The sequence below is a fragment of the Phocoena phocoena genome, chromosome 8 (assembly GCF_963924675.1).
Source record: "Phocoena phocoena chromosome 8, mPhoPho1.1, whole genome shotgun sequence".
In the NCBI taxonomy this organism is placed as follows: domain Eukaryota; kingdom Metazoa; phylum Chordata; class Mammalia; order Artiodactyla; family Phocoenidae; genus Phocoena; species Phocoena phocoena.
The window spans coordinates 18,456,203-18,473,230 of record NC_089226.1 but is presented as its reverse complement, the minus strand read 5'-3'; the positions used below and the strand labels follow the sequence as shown (position 1 = coordinate 18,473,230).

Below are 17,028 nucleotides of genomic sequence, written 5' to 3'. Positions count from 1 at the left end.
GTTCTTCTATGAGTTAAATAACTTCCCTGGTGAGCCCAGGTGAGTCTTCTTGTCTCTAGTCCCTTGCAGCTGAACTTCACCCCTTGGCTGAGCATTGCATACAGCTCATAGCCCTCCCCCTTCCCCTTCCCCCTTCTTTTAGGCTCCCTTCCCCAGGAATTTCATCACTTCCTAGAACTGCCAAAACATTTTTGGCATATTTCTCTCAGTTAGTGTTTAACTAAACATCTACCTTTAAGGGATGGGCTGAACTGATGGGAGAAATATTGATAGCCAGAGACTCAAGAAGACAATTTCTGCAGGGTGCCTCCCTGGCTTCTGGAGGGGCGAGAAGGAGGGCAGTGGACTGTTGGCACAGGAGTGAGACACAATGGAATCTGGCTTCACCTCCAAGGACACTTATCTGAGCCATTTTGACCCTCAGGCTTACCTAGAAAAATATTATAGCTTTGGGTCCAGACACTCTGCAGAAAAACAGATTCTTAGGCATCTTCTGAAAAATCTTTTCAAGATATTTTGCCTAGGTAAGTTTGTCTGTTGTCTGTGTGTCTCCCCTCCAAATGTGAGTCATAGAGAGAGAGTCTCAGGGCATGACTCTTGTGTCTAATCATTGTTATTTGACAGCCCTTTTGGCATCACCCATTCATTTAACTAGGATAAAAACTAACATTGGGGTGGATACTTTACAGTTTACAAAGTGCTTTTATATCCATTATCTCCTTTGGCCCTGCAAGAGGGTAATCTAAAAACTGGAGTTCTGTCCTTGATTCTACATTGATTTGCTAGGTCACTAGCCAGAGATTTCACTTAAGAAATAGAGATTCTAGGGACTTCCCTGATGGTCCAGTGGTTTAAGACTTTGCCTTCCAATGCAGGGGCTGCGGGTTTGATCCCCGATTGGGGAGCTAAGATCCCACATGTCTCATGGCCAAAAAACCAAAAACATAAAACGGAAGCAATATTGTAACTAATTCAATAAAGACTTTAGAAGTCGTCCACATCAAAAAATAATAATAATTAAAAAAAAGAAATGGAGATTCTAGTAATTATTCTATTCCTAACTCAAAGGCATGTTGTGAATGTGCATGAGATAAAGACTTCCCATGAAGGGAGGATGCTTTTTGAAGAACTGGATGTGTTTTGGAGAAAGACATTATAAAAACTCAATTTTTAAAAAATTTTAACTTTCTCTCAAAGCATTCCTTAATAGTTTTTACATTATCTGTGTGGCAGTCTTTCTGGATCAGGGGTCTGTACACCAGATGCAGATCTTTTTTTCCCTCCTCCTAGAGCTAAAAATATACCAGCAACATGCTCTACCCTTGAATGGGGAATGGAAAGTAAAAAATGTTTTAAAAAGAGACATTGAGGGAAGAGGGGTGACTAGAGAGATGGTCTGTCTTTGGGGCTCTCCTTGGGGCTCCCCAGCATAGTCCTGGCAAACAGAGTGCAAATCAGCTCTATCTGCCACCATATTATGCCTGACCCCCTTCCTCATTCCCTCCTGTAAACCAGATGGTGTGAAGGGAGACCTCCTGATCGACATTGGCTCTGGCCCCACCATCTATCAGCTCCTCTCTGCCTGTGAATCCTTCAAGGAGATCATCGCCACTGACTATACTGATCGGAACCTGCAGGAGCTGGAGAAGTGGCTGAAGAAGGAGCCAGGGGCCTTTGACTGGTCCTCAGTGGTGACCTATGTGTGTGAGCTTGAAGGGAACAGGTAGAGAAACTCGGGTCTTCTTCCTGGCTCTCTTAGGGTACCTGTGCGCCAGTTCATTTCAGAACCAAAAATTATCCTTAGAGTCCAAGTTGAAAAGCAAAGGAAACAGAGAGAGAGGGACCAAAGAGAAATCCAAATGGAGAAAGAGAGAGCTAGAGAGAGAGAACGAGAGTGAAGCACATGCGTGTTGTGTGCACGCGCACGCATGTGCGTGCGTGTGTGTGTGTGTGTGTGTGTGTGTGTATGTGCACCAGAACTGCAGAAGACATAGCTGAAAAAACTGAAGAGTTGGTTACTGAGCCAAGATGAGTGGTCACAAAACCTTTCCAGGCCTGTGTATGGATGCAGTGTGCAGGCCAGATACTGTAGGACCTTGTTTTAGGAAAACTTCAAGTAAGAGGCCAAACCAGCTCCTCGTTAGAAGGTTTCAGGTCAGGGCTTGCCGCCCTAGTGACACTCTGTTGCTAGCCGTCCAAATGCATAGATCTCTGCTGTGAAAGTGGCTAATGCCGACACCACCAGATATAACAAAAATCTGCCTAGGTTTTTAAACTGAGATTAGCAGCATAAAGGAATTATTTGAAAAGAATTTGTTACTCACCATCCATAAAATTAGGGCTTTATATATTGACAACTAATGATCAAAATCTTATAGTACCCTATCTATAAGTAAATTTAAGCAAACAAAGTTTGTTTAAATTACTAATTTCTCTCCATGCAAGAAATTGGCAATAGACTACCAGCCAGAGGGGAAGAGTCGAGCACTTCACTTTGTTATTCCCTTGTCCCATTCTACAACCCAGCTGACCATCAGTGCCTGGAGCATCATGGCTTTGCTGCTATGAATATTGACAAGACCCCAGAGACTCCTTTGCAAATGGCACAAAAAGACCACTTTTGTGTTCTAGTGTTTAGCAGAGGAGGTCCCTTGTCTCCTAGAGCTCACATCAGGGAAGGCAGGCACATACCAAATCATTTAGGGCCTTCAAGGCCAAGTTAATGCTTGTGGACTTCAAGTGTAACAAGAAGACATCAGACGTATAACTAGGAGAGTGATGTGACCCAACTTACATTTAGAAAGATCTCTCTGGCTATTGTGTAGAGAATCGATTGGAGGTTTAGAGAACAAGAGATGCAGAAGGGAGAGATGATGGTGGCTTGGACTAGGTGATGGAGAGAGACAGAAGGTTTTAAGATGAATTTTTGAGAGAGAATGAATAAGAGTTGGTAGTGACTGGTTAGTGGGAATGAGGAAAGGGAAGTATCAAGGATGACTCCCATGTTCCTGAACTCGAACAACAGGGGGATTGAGGTACCATGCCTGAATCCCAAGTATGAATATAAAATCATGTGTTCTCAACATGTCGCTCAGGAGTATGCCTACCTCCATGTTCTTCTGGAGTGATTGATGGTCAATTCATTTTTCTATACTTGCACTTATATTTGATTCCCATCTATTTACCAACTTTTGTTTATTCCTGAGTCAAGTTCTCTTCTGAAAATTTCTCTAAAGTCTGCTTCTATTTCTTTAACCCTCCCATTTTCTTTTAAAGGTCTGCTGGCTTCAGCTTATTAGGAGTATTCTAAACTGTATATTCATTTTCTTACATACTGTTGCTACATTGTCTTATTGGTAGTAAATGTGGATTGTCAAATCTAAGTTGTCGAGATGACTCACTGGTGGTACAATTCCTTATAGTACCGAAGTATGAATAAACGAGAAGTTTTACCTTGTGTTCCCAATTAAACCTTTTGGTATTATGCTGTGTCACTAAACTTCCACTGCGTTTTTTGGTCTTTTATTCCCTTTACCAGGGATAGTAAGTATTGAAATCAGAGAGTTTGAGTCCTCCAACTTTGTTCTTTGCAAGATATTTTGGCAAATTTAGTGCCATTACTTTTAGAATAAATTTGTACATTTCTTCAAAAAAAGTTTACTGAGGGCTTCCCTGGGGGCGCAGTGGTTGAGAGTCCGCCTGCCGATGCAGGGGACACGGGTTTGTGCCGCGGTCTGGGAAGATCCCACGTGCCGCAGAGCGACTGGGCCCGTGAACCATGGCCGCTGAGCCTGTGCCCCCGGAGCCTGTGCTCTGCAAGGGAGAGGCCACAACAGTGAGAGGCCCGTGTACCGCAAAAAAAAAAAAAAAGTTTACTGAGATTTTTATTGTAATTTCTTTGAATTTACAAATCAATTTAGGAGAATGTATATATTGCATCTCCAGTCCATGAACATGGTTTATCTCTACACTTAGTTAGGACTTCAGTTTCTCTCAGTTCTCATATTTTGCATATATTTTGTTAAAATGTCTCTGTGTTTCATGTTTTTTAATGCTACTGTTGATTGTACCTTTTAAATTTCAATTTCATTTTATTAGTTTCATCTGCTAGTATATAGATGTACAATTGATTTTTTGTTTATTAGATCTTGCTGACTTCATTAATTTCATATTTTATTTTATTTTTTATATTGAAATATAGTTGATTTACAATACCTGTGTTGGTTTCAGTTGTACAGCAAAGTGATTCATTTAACATATATATGTATATATCTATATTCTTTTTTCTATTCTTTTCCATTATAGTTTATTACAAAATATTGCACTAATTAATTTTAATCATTTTTGGTAGATTCCATAGTACTTTCTATGTACATTCTTATATGATATACAAATAAAAATACTTTTACTTCTTCTATTTCAACTTTATGCCTTTATTTTTTATGCCCTATTACATTGACTAGGACCACCAAAACAATGTTGAACAAAAATGATAAGAACGGACATTTGTGCTTTTTTCCATATCTAAGGAAAAAATGTTCAATGATTCATCATTAAGAATGACATTATTTATAGATTTTTCATAGAAATTCTTTATCAGACTAAGTTCCCTTGTATTTCTAGTTTCTTGGGGGGTTTTAATCAAATGTTAAAATTTGTCAAAAAATTTTTTTGCATTTACTGAGTTGGTCATGTGATGTTTCTCCATATTCTGAGAACATGAATTATGTTGGATGATTTTTGGTATTTAAACCAAACTGGCATAAACCTCTTGGTCATGAAGTAGTAATCTTTTTATGTATTACTGGATGTGATTTGCCAATATATTTTTAAGGATTTTTGCATCTATATTTATGAGGGATATTGAGCTATAAATATGTTTTCTTGTTATATGCTTGGCAGATTTTGATATCCGCATGATGTTAATTCATATAATAATTTGGAAGTGTTTCTTCCTCCCCTAATTTTTGAAGGAGTTTGTATTATTTCTTCCTTAAATGACTGATAGAATTCACCAATGAAGCTACCTGAACATAAAGGTTTCTTCCTGTGTGAGGAAGTTTTTTATTAAGAAGAGTATTCCTTTAATGACTATTTGGATTGTCTATTTCTTCTTTTGTCTGTTTTGATAAGTACTATTTTTCAAGGAATTTGTCCTTTACATCTCGGTTGTCAACTTTATTGTCATAAAGTTTTTTTACAATATCCCTTTATTACTCTTTTAATGTCTGTAGGATCTTTGGTGATTGTCCCTCTTTCATTCTAAAATTGGCAATTTGTCTTATTTTTTAATCTTGATTGATCTTGTTAGAGATTGATACATTTTATTACTCTTTTCAAAGAACCAGCTCTTGGCTTTGTTGATTTTCTCAGTTGTCCATTGTGTATTCCATTGATTTCTACTCCTATTTTTCTTATTTTCTGTCTTTCACTTACTTTAGTTTTAATATGCTCTTCTTTTTCTAGCTTCTTGAGATAGAAGTTTAGGTCATTTATTCTCACACTTTCCTTCAGCACTCTTTTAGCTGCATCCCATGATTTTTGATGTGTCATATTTTTGTTATTATCCAATTCAGCATATATTCTAATTTTCTTTGTGATTTCTTCTTTGACCATAAATTATTTGTAATTGTGTTGCTTAAGTTGTTGGGATTTTTTTTCTAGATATTGTTACTGGTTTGCAATTAAATTTCATTGTAGTCAGAGTTTTATTTTGTGACCCAGCATATGATCTATTTGGTGAATCTTCTATGTGCTCTACATTGAAAAGAATGTATATTGTCCAGTTGTTGGTGTCATTTCTATAAATATTAATTCAGTCAGGTAGATTGATGATATTGTTCAAATTCTCTACATGATTTTTTGTTTACTTATTCTATCAATTACTGGGAGAGAGAGATGTTAAAAATCTCAAATTATGATTGTGGATTCATCTCTTGCTCCTCATAATTCTGTCAACATTTGCTTCATGCATTTTGAAGCTTTGTTATCAGCAACATACACTTTTAGGGTTGTTATGTCTTCTTGATGAATTGACTATTTTATCATTATATCTCCCTTTACCTCCAGTAATACACTTTGTTTTGAAGTCAACTTTGATATTAATATGGCCACACCAGCCTTCTTATTCTTGTTGATGGCATAAAGGTGGTAGGGGCCTCTAAGATGGTCCCCACTAATCTTCACTTCATGTATTCATGCTCTTGCTTAATTCTCTCCCCATGAATATCCATTGGATTTAATGACTGGATTCTAACAAATATGGTGCTGTAGAGTGATGGGACATCAATTCTGAGATTAGGATACAAAGAGACTACAGCTTCCCTATTGGGTGCTGTCTCTTATGCTCACTCACTTGTCCTAAGGAGTGAGTTTGGAAGCAAATTTACCCCCAGGTGGGCCTTCAGATGACACTGGACAACTCTGAGAGTGGCCAACGCTGCAGTCTCATGAGGGACCTTGCACCAGAGACACTCAGCTAATCTGTACCCAAGTATCTGACCTGCAGAAACTGTGAGATGAATGTTTGTCATTTTAAATTGTTAAGTTTGGGCATAATTTATTATGTAACAATAGATAAATAATATACATGGTATAGCTTTTTTCTACCCTTTTGTTTTCAACCTGTCCATGTTTTTATATTTAAAATGACTTTTTTTCAAATAACATGTAGTAGGTCTTGCTTTTCAATCCAACCTGACAATTTCTACCTTTTAACTGGATTGTTTACTCAATTTACATTTAATGTAATTAGTGATATTGTATGGCTGAGTCTAAATCTACCATCTTGGTATATATTTTCTATTTATCCCATCTGTTTGGTGTTCATTTGTACCTTTGTCCTGCTTCTTGTTGGTGAATGAAATATTTTTTGTTTTTCCATTTATATAGTATAATTACACACATTTTTAGTATGACTTTATCTCTTCTATTGACTTCTATCTCCTCTGTTGACCTCTTTTGTGTTGTGTGTGTGTGTGTGTGTGTGCGTGTGCATGATTTTTCTATAAATTACATAATATATTTGCAACATCTCATGAACAATCTAAGATATTACAACAGTGTAATTCCTTTAACCCACTCTCCTGCCCCTTATACTCTTGTTGTCATATATTTATTCTGTATAAACTATAACACTATAATACACTGCTATAATTTTTGCTTTAAGCAGTCAGTAGTGCTTTTATTTGCTTTATTGTTTTATTTTTAATTTTGGTTAAGAAAACACACATCATAAAATTTATCACCTTAATTCTTTAAGTGTACAGTTTCGTAGTTTTAAGTATATTCACATCAGTCAGTAGTATTTTCAATAAATATATATAAACTCTTCTGTGTTTATCCACAAATCTGTCCTGTCTAGTATTCTTCACTCCTTTCTGCAGATCTAGGCTTCTATCTGACATCATTTCCCTTCATCTGGAGAACTTCTTTTAGTGTTTTTGTATAATGTATTTCTGTTGGAGACAAATTCTCTCAGCTTATCAATATCAGGCAAGAATCAATAATTCTTTTCTTCCTCGTAATAGGAGGAATTTAACAATTTTTGACACCCAAAGTCCTTCTGACATCTTCCTTCTCAAAATTTATTGTTAAACTTTGAGATTTTAAATTCAAATATTGTAATTTAGAGTATTTTTATATTTTCTTTGAACATCATATGCTCTCAGTTTGTAATCATATTTGCAACTATGTGGATGTATTTTATGCTCATTTTATATGATTTTTTTAGTTGTTGAGTTTTTAATTCCGATTCATGTCATAGTCAACCGAGTAAGTCTTTGGACCCTTTTCAAGAAGAACACAAAAGTGACATATTTTCTACACCCATGAATATTGGGAAGGTATTTTTGGTGCCCTTACTCATGAGCAACATTGTAAAATTGTTTAATATTGCTTAAACATTGCTCCACGTTTTCCCCCCGCATTAAGTAAGAAATCAAGAGAGGCTATTTTCACATGCTATTTTAACCTGTAAACCCCTTACTTAGAATTTTATGCTGGCTAGAGCCTTCAAACGTCAGATATGTTCTTCAAGATAACAATAATTTCAAACTTTTAAATGGACTATGTGATTTCACAGAATGAAACTGACATTAACTAGAAGAAAACTGTAGTGATGAGGATTTAGACAATATTCAAAATTATTAAATAAGGAATTTCCCAGGACTTATAGAATATCAGGGAAAGTTTATCAAAACGTTCTTAGTCGTTGTCAGAGAGCACATCTTTCCAATGACCAAATCATGCGTCAAGAGGCTTTTAGAACTCTGCTCTCAATTTCCCTAGCTATCACAAACCTTTCCATCTTATTCAGAAATGAACCCTTAACATCTAGCAGGATACTGAAAGCATTACTTATCTCAAGCGAGAATTGTCAGCTCGTAACAATTGTTCCTGAGACACTGTCCCTTCCCAATCACTCTGTCAGACTAAGGAACTGTATTTTTGGCGGTAAAATTCTGCATTCTCACCCTTATCCTTCTGCTAGATCCTGTGGCTTCAACTGTTTTGAGAATGATAGTGATCCCATTCAACTAATGTCTTTCTTGCATCTTCAAGTTCCTCTATCAACCCATAACCTATTTCCCCTGAGATTATTTCTTCTTTATCTGAAGCTATTTCTTATGCTGACTGCTTCCAAAGACAATTTGAGCTGTCTACTCTTCCTCCTGTTCCTCTGGAGTGTGACTCAGACATTTAGATACCACTCATTTTTACAATTATCCGAAAAGTTGTAAGACACTGGTACTAAATTCTTGTCTCACACTATACATATTCATCAAGTCAGCAAGTCAAATACTAAGATATAACTAACTACTCGAGAACGAACCAAGGAAAATGAGCGTCACCTTAAGAAATCCTAGAAACAGCATTAATTTACCTCTGGCACCTGGAACCTGGAACACGTTGCCTTGTGGTCCACAGATGAGCATCTTCCGTATCATCTGGGAACTTATTAGGAATGCAGACTCTCAAGCCTACCTACAGAATCAGAGTCTGCATTTTAACAAGATCTGCAGGGGACCGTATGCATTTTACAGTTTGAGAAGCACTGGTGTTTGGAAGGGAGCTCCCCAACAGGTATGTCAGGACACGCTGGTGGGGATGTGTTAGAGGTGTGCTCTGCAGGTTCTCCTCAGCCCTCAGCCCTTGGGGCAGCCTGGAGGGGTCTGGGGAGGTTGGAGCCCCTCCTGGTTGCCTCTACAGACAGCAGCTCCTCCACTTACCTCCGTGTACCTGACAGGAGAAAACTTGAGCACCTGTAGAGGTGGCGGTTCTCTGAAATAAACACTTTCCTTACAAAGATTTTCATATCTATTGAAAAATACGTTGTCTAGGGCCCCCAATAGACATACCTGTGCCAAACTTGTTCTGTGAACTAGTGAACTGCCTCTATCCCAAAGCATCCCTGTATTCCCAAGTCTTGTAAAAGATTGATATTCTTTCTCAGACTCGCCATCTTGGTGGTCATGATGATTGTCTCGGGGATGACTAGGAAAAGTTTTTCCTTTTACAAGGATGCCTTTCTCTTGAGCACGGGCTCTCACTGCATTATCTCTTGGAGGAAATTAACAGGACGAAAAACCTTCAACTGTCCATTTCTTCAAATGGTAAACATTTCTATTCCTGTGTGTCAAAGCATCTCAAACTTAATGTGCCCAAAATAGAGCTATGATCTTCCCCAAATCTGCTTTATTTCTGGTATTCTTATCTCCTTGAATGGTACCATCATATAATTAATTGGAGAAGCCAGAAACCTGGAAGTCGGTCCTGTCATCTCCCTGTCAGTCATATTTCATGACCAGCAGCAAGTTCTGTCCACTTCACTTCCTGAGTTCCTCTTAAACCAGTATATTTCTTCCAGTATTTTCCATGCAAGCTGTTTTCTTGGTCCAAGCTACCAACCTCTCCTTCCTAACTGGCCTCCCACCTCCATTCTTGTCCCAAATTGATTGCCTCAAAGTATAAATCTGATCATATCACTCCTTTCCTTAGTACCCCCTTAATATCTCCCCATGGCTTTTAGGATAAAAAGCAAAATTCTTAACATCCACGAAGCCTTGTCTAGTCTGGCACCTGTCTTGTGGTCCCCAGACTAGCAGCTTCCATGTCAACGGGTGAGAGCTTACCTTTTTGCCTCCCATTCTGCCATGCCCTGCTTTGTTTTCTGAGGTTCAGCCACACTGGTCTTCTCCTCTCCATGTTTCTTCCCACCAAAGGGCCTTTGCTCTTGCTATTTCCTCTTACTGGAGTATCCTCCTCCCTCCCTACTCTCTTTGGTCCAGTTCACTCCTACTTATTTATCCTCTCTTTCTCTGCTCACCTGACTCCTTTCCGGAGGAGCTATCCCTGATGCTTCTACACTGAGTCAAGCTCCTAGTATTCTTCTCTTAGTGCCATGTGCCCCTCCTGCCTGGCATTCATCACAGCTTTAATGTTTCAGTTTTGTGGATGATCATTGGATTATGTCTTCCTCCCACACCAGACTGTAATCTCCATGAGGATAGGATTTGTTTCTCATTGACCCACCTTAGGTCTCCACTGCCTGGTGCTTTTCCTGGCACACAATAGAAGGTCAAAAAATATTTATAAAAGAAGTGACTACATGCATTTTGCTTTCCAGATGCTGCCTCCTAGCGTCACTCAGTTGTGGCCTGTATTGAAGGTTCCACAGTGATGAGTCCTTTTGCTCTTACAATTCTCACGTTGACATCCAAGCTTATTCAGCTTTTCATTTCTTTTACACGTCTTGATGGTTTTCCCTCAAGAGGGCCTGCTGGAACCTCTGGGGATGGGGCTTGGGGAGGTAAGTGGAATGGAAAAAACATGTCCAGGGGATTCTGATTCACCACCCGCCTTGCAGCATCAGGGCAGGAAGATCCTGCTTTAAATCTCAGGATAACTACCTAGGGTCTGGACAGACAATCTTATGAAGTGTTCTTCCCAGGAGTCCCATTCTATCCCTTCCTCTCCCTCTCCCTCCCCAGTTCCTTCAGGCTTTTATAGACAACATATTTACAGAGGATGTGGCTCCTTTTTTTTTTGGCATATTGATTCCTTTGAAAGGCTAGATCTTTAGAGCTAGAGAAATGGCCACACGGTGGTTAGCTTTCTGTAAAACTGCATAACATTTTTCTGGTGTGTATTTATTCCCTACCCCTTGAGCTAAACATGAAGCTGAGTGATAATTGCCTGTGTCTCCAGGTGAGTCCATTTCATTGCAGGTGTATCACAGGCCCCGAGGAGCCCTGAGGTGTAATCTTTACATGGCTGCCTCGGCAACTGTGTTCACCAGTGTTTGTAGTGCGTCCGAAGACAAGCAGGTATCCACGACAGTGGATGTTTCTAACAAATTTCCCTCTCAAATTGGCACCTTCTCTGTCAGCTTTCCAGATTTCACAGTGTGTCTCACAGTTTGGGAACAATTTCCATCATCATCTAACTGGCAAATACTAGTTCTGTGGCAACTTGTGTTTTTAAAATAGCTTCATACACAGTAGGGCCCAGAGGTCCAACCGGCCTCTGACGTAATCACTTAAATACACATTAACATAATGTTCCCAAGAGACAGCATCATCTCTGGACACGTTCAAAAGAACACTACATTGTCACTTGTTTAGCTTTTTGTATACACATAAGTTATCCATAGGTGAGGATAGGTTATTTGAATTTTTTCTATTCTAGATTAATTTACCTCTTCAAAGCCATGTTTCACACAGACTTTCATAATGTTGAATTATTATTTTTTATTCTTGAAATGATCTGTCAAATTATGCATGCTCTGTCAGGCGGGGTGGTAGCTTTGTAACTGATTTCCCTATTTTTAGAACAACTAACCCTCCTGGTTTGTCCAGGACTGAGACGGGTTCCCAGGACATGGGATTTTCAGTGCAAAAACCAGAAAAGTGCAGACCACTAGGACAAATTTGTCACCCTACTACCATTTCTACCCCAAGAAGGGGAACAGGTAGACCCAGTCAAAGGAAATTATCATTCCCTGTATCTCCCAGTTTATTGGTCAGTAGGAATTCCCTGAAAGTAATATCTCGCAAAGCTTTCTTCTCTCTTTCTCTCTCTTTTTTTTTTTTTTTTTTTTTTTTTGCGGTACGTGGGCCTCTCACTGCTGTGGCCTCTGCTGTTGCGAAGCACAGCCTCCGGACGCGCAGGCCCAGCGGCCATGGCTCATGGGCCCAACCGCTCCGCGGCATGTGGGATCTTCCCGGACCGGGGCAAGAACCCATGTCCCCTGCATCGGCAGGCAGACTGTCAACCACTGCACCACCAGGGAAGCCCTCTCTTTTATTTTTTTAATATTTTGGTTGGCATTTTTTAAAAAAATTATTTATTTATTTATTGGCTGCACTGGGTCTTCGTTGCTGCGAGCGGGCTTTCTCTAATTGTGGCGAGCAGGGGCTACTCTTCGTTGCAGTGCGCGGGCTTCTCATTGCAGTGGCTTCACTTGTTGCGGAGCACCAGCACCAGGCACGCAGGCTTCAGTAGTTGTGGCTCACGGACTCTAGAGCACAGGCTCAGTAGTTGTGGTGCACAGGCTCAGTAGTTGTGGCACGTGAACTCTAGAGCACAGGCTCAGTAGTTGTGGCGCACGGGCTTAGTTTCTTCGCGGCATGTGGGATCTTCCCAGACCAGGGATCAGACCCGTGTCCCCTGCGTTGGCAGGCGGATTCTTAACCACTGCGCCAGCGGGCAAGTCCCCTCTCTCTCTCTTTTAATAGAACAGCTTTATTGAGATAAAATTCACATAACATATGATTCACCCATGTAAAGGGTGCCATTCAGTAGTTCTTAGTATGTTCACAGAATTGTGTGATTTTAGAACATTTCATAACTCCTCAAAGAAACCCTATACCCATAAGCAATCATTCTCCTTTCCCCCAGTCCTCTCAGCCCCTAGCAACCACTGGTCTGCTTTCGGTCTCTACAGATTTGTCTTTTCTAGGTATTTCATAAAAGTGGAAACATACACTATGTGGTCTTTTGTGTCTGGCTTCTGTCACTGAGCAACATGTTCTCAAGGTTCTTCCATGTTGTAGCCTGTGTCAGTCATTCGTTCCTTTTTATTACTGAATAATATTCCATTGTATGGATAGACCACATTTTATTTATCTATTCATAATTTGTTGGACATTTGGGTTGTTTCCATCTTTTGGCTATTATGAATAATGCTGCTATAAATACTCATGGACAAGATTTTATGTGGACACATGTTTTCATTTCTCTTGGGTATAATCCTATGATTAGAATTCCTGGGTCATAGAGTCTGCCGTACAGAGTGAAATAAGTCAGAAAGAGAAAAACAAATACCGTATGCTAACACATATATATGGAATCTAAGTAAAAAAAATGGTTATGAAGAACCTAGGAGTAAGACAGGAATAAAGACACAGACGTAGAGAATGGACTTGAGGACACGGGGAGGGGGAAGGGTAAGCTGGGACGAAGTGAGAGAGTGACATTGACATATATACACTACCAAATGTAAAATAGATAGCTAGTGGGAAGCAGCCCCATAGCACAGGGAGATCAGCTGGGTGCTTTGTGACCACCTAGAGGGATGGGATAGGGAGGGTGGGAGGGAGACGCAAGAGGGAGGAGATTTGGGGATATATGTGTATGTATAGCTGATTCACTTTGTTATAAAGCAGAAACTAACACACCATTGTAAAGCAATTATACACCAATAAAGATGTTAAAAAAATAAACAAAACAGAATTCCTAGGTCATGTTAAATCTCTATGTTAAAACTTTTTTTGGGGGGGAGGGCGGGGGGAACTTCCAGACTGTTTTCCAAAGTAGCTGGACCATTTTACCATCTCACCAACAGAGTATGTAGGTTCCAGTTTCTCCATGTCCTTGCCAACACTTAGTTATTATCTGTCTTTTTTATTGTAATCATCCTAGTTGGTGCGAAGTGGTATCTCATGGTTTGATTTTCATTTCTCTGATGTCAGCGATATTGAGCATCTTTTCTTATGCTTATTAAGCTTCTTAAATGGAAAATTATAGCACAATTAAAGGATGTTTGTAAATAACTGATTATACACACTAGGCTTTAGATTTTAACTAAGTATTTAAATAGGATGCCCACAGCTAATTGCTATTATCTCAAATCATTCTACCTGGAGGTAAATCTCCAAGTTTTCTTTAAATCATCAACTTTTCCTCATGACCAGAAATGGTCCCAGTATAAATCTCTCTCGTTTGCTCTGATGTTGGGCCATCCTCCGTTCTCTCTATCAAGCATCGTTGCCTGAGTGGCTGTCTTCTCTGGAGCCAGTGACTGTGTGTTTCTTGCACATAAGCCTGGATTTGTAACCCTGGTGCTTTGTTGATTAACTTCCTCAAAGTGTTGGATACTCAATCATCACTCGTACTATTTGGACTCAGTGGCCTTCTGGGCACTTTATACACTCAGCGGTTCCTCTCTTTGTCTTAACTCTCTGATTTTCTGCTACTTCTTTTCCTTTGTCTGTTCCCTTTCTCCAGTTTCTCTTGCTTACTCTATGTGTTTATTTAATTTTGTTCATTGGTTAGTTTGTTCCTTTATTCCTCCACTAATAAATTCCAAAAGGACCTGAGGCACTGGATTCCATCTCCTGCCCTTGCCTTTTCTCCTGTCATTAACGAATTTTCTCTCAAGAAACCCCATTGATTTGGCAGAAAAGGATAGGATTCCTGGCAAGGCTACCAAGAAAACTATCTCCATCAGGAAACATACTCCCTATCTGCAATATCTTTTGGAGCCTGAGCATGGAAACAAGGAGTTTTCATCTTTCTAGAAAGGCCCTGGCCACAGCTGTGTGACATGATCAACAGTTTCTACGAATGTCTATGGATGACCTCCTATTGATCAGCAGCTACTACAAAGATACCATTTCTGCATTTAAACCATTATTACTTGATATATGTGGCCAAACAGTCACTACCTTACAGTTTGGCAGAGGGAACAAGGGTAATAATAATTAATAATAATAACAACAATAATAAATGATCTAGGCACTATTCTAACAGTAGAAGAAGAATTTCCTGGGGGCAGTCCGCTGTAGAAGCAGGCAACCAGGTATTTTTATTATCATTTCCATATTATTATTTACTTTGTAAAAAGATTTAACCCAGCACAAGGTAATATGGTCACCTTCAGATACCAAAATGGTCCCTCATTTCTACTTCATCTGTTTTTACAACAGGGATGGCCCTAAGGCTTTACCCTTTGGGACAACACTGCCATTTTCATTCCTGACCTAAGAGATCTGGGGTTCCCATGAGTGGGGTAGCCAGTGATCTTTGTCGGTTTGTGTGTTTCAGAGTCAAGGGGCCAGAGAAGGAGGAGAAGTTGAGGCGGGCGATCAAGCAGGTCCTGAAGTGTGACGTGACTCAGAGCTGGCCGCTGGGGGCTGTCCCACTGCCCCCGGCCGACTGTCTGCTCAGCACGCTGTGCCTGGACGCCGCCTGCCCGGACCTCCCTGCCTACCGCACGGCCCTCAGGAACCTCGGCAGCCTGCTGAAGCCGGGGGGCTTCCTGGTGCTCGTGGATGCTCTGAAGAGCAGCTACTACATGATCGGTGAGCAGAGGTTCTCCAGCCTCTGCCTGGGCCAGGAGGCAGTGGAGGCTGCCGTGAGGGAGGCCGGCTACACCATTGAACAGTTTGAAGTGATTTCCCAAAGTTATTCTTCCAACATGGCCAACAATGAAGGGCTTTTCTCCCTGGTGGGGCGGAAGCTGAGCACATCTGTGTGATACCTTGGGATCCCCATTAAAGCAATTCCTCTGGCTTACCCAGTTGACTTCAATCCTTGGTTCTAACTGCCATGGTCATTATTCTGAGTAGAGGTTAATGGCTGGGGCCCAATGGTTCATCTAGGGCAGGGTTGGAGTGGTCAGTCTGCCTAGGAACCATTGGTTGACCACCTACTCTATGCTCCCCAGATGTGCTGGTGTTATGAGGACTCCAACACGACAAATGGGCATGTCTAGTCTTCACTGCCTATGATTACAAAAGAATACCTCATTTTCCTTGAATATCCCAGTTATGATGGCTTAAGCCCACACATGACTACAGAGAAGTGTCTGCAGTTATTCACTCCTCATTTCCTTGAGGCCCTGATGCCTTCTTCTCTCCCAGGAACAGGCTTCCCCTGTCCTTCACTTCTTGCCTTCTCCGGGGACCGTGTCCTCCTCTGGGGTCTACTGGTGTTACCACCACCCAGAGTCAGAGAACAGCTGTCACTTTTGCCTCTTGGTCTCAAGAATGGGGTACGCCTTTCTTTTACTTCCCTCAACGCACCTGAGCCAAGGCTGTGACTTTTATACCCGAAGAGAAGTTTAGGAGTTAGCAAGAGAGAAAAGAGACCCTGTCTTGCAGATGCTATTAGAAACAAGTATCTTTGGGAATTCCCTGGTGGTCCAGTGGTGAGGACTCCACGCTTTCACTGCTGAGGGCCTGGATTCAATCCCTGGTCAGGGAACTAAGATCCCACAAGGCACGCTGTGCGGCCAAAAAAGAACAAAAGAAAGAAAGAAACAAGTATCTCAGAGCCCACATCCGTAGAGGGTCCTGGAAGGTAGCCTGTTGGTATAGCTTTTGGCCAAGCATCTATTTATCTACTTGGAGTTAGCATACCTCCATATGACACGGCCACCCTTTTCTGGGTCCTATGCCTGTCAACCCAAGGCTCTAAAACAGAAGTTGACAAACTACGACCCAGGAGCCAAATCCAGCCTGCTGCCCATTTTGTAAAGTTTTATTGGAACACAGCCATGGCCATTCATTTGCGTACTGTCTGTGGTTGTTTTCCTGCTGTGATGGTAGAACTGAGTAATTATGAGAGCAACTGTATGTATAGCCTGAAAAGCCTAAAGTATCTATTATTTGGATGTTTGTAAAAAAAACTGTTTGCCTTCCCCTACCCGAGAGAGAGAAGGAGTTTCCTCTTCACCCTGGTCTGAGGCCCCTTTCTCTAGTCTTCATTTCTCATCCCAAGGTTTCTCTCTTCCTAGGATTACTG

The 17,028-nt window shown here is 40.6% G+C and overlaps 1 protein-coding gene across 1 annotated transcript; it reads left to right on the top strand.

The window, feature by feature from the left end:
- Positions 1-260: 260 nt before the first annotated feature.
- Positions 261-16,029, top strand: LOC136126769 (nicotinamide N-methyltransferase). The gene is made up of 3 exons (XM_065882152.1): positions 261-524; positions 1,516-1,723; positions 15,328-16,029. The coding sequence occupies exons 1-3, from the start codon at positions 371-373 to the stop codon at positions 15,758-15,760; spliced, it is 795 nt and encodes a 264-aa protein (XP_065738224.1). The 5' UTR covers positions 261-370; the 3' UTR covers positions 15,761-16,029.
- Positions 16,030-17,028: the final 999 nt, after the last annotated feature.

Bases quoted from the DNA above. Each gene is read 5' to 3' on its own strand.
- LOC136126769 (XM_065882152.1), top strand. From the start codon at position 371: ATGGAATCTGGCTTCACCTCCAAGGACACTTATCTGAGCCATTTTGAC. The intron at 525-1,515 runs GTAAGTTTGTCT...CCTGTAAACCAG, and splicing joins TTTCAAGATATTTTGCCTAG to ATGGTGTGAAGGGAGACCTC. The intron at 1,724-15,327 runs GTAGAGAAACTC...TGTGTGTTTCAG, and splicing joins TGTGAGCTTGAAGGGAACAG to AGTCAAGGGGCCAGAGAAGG.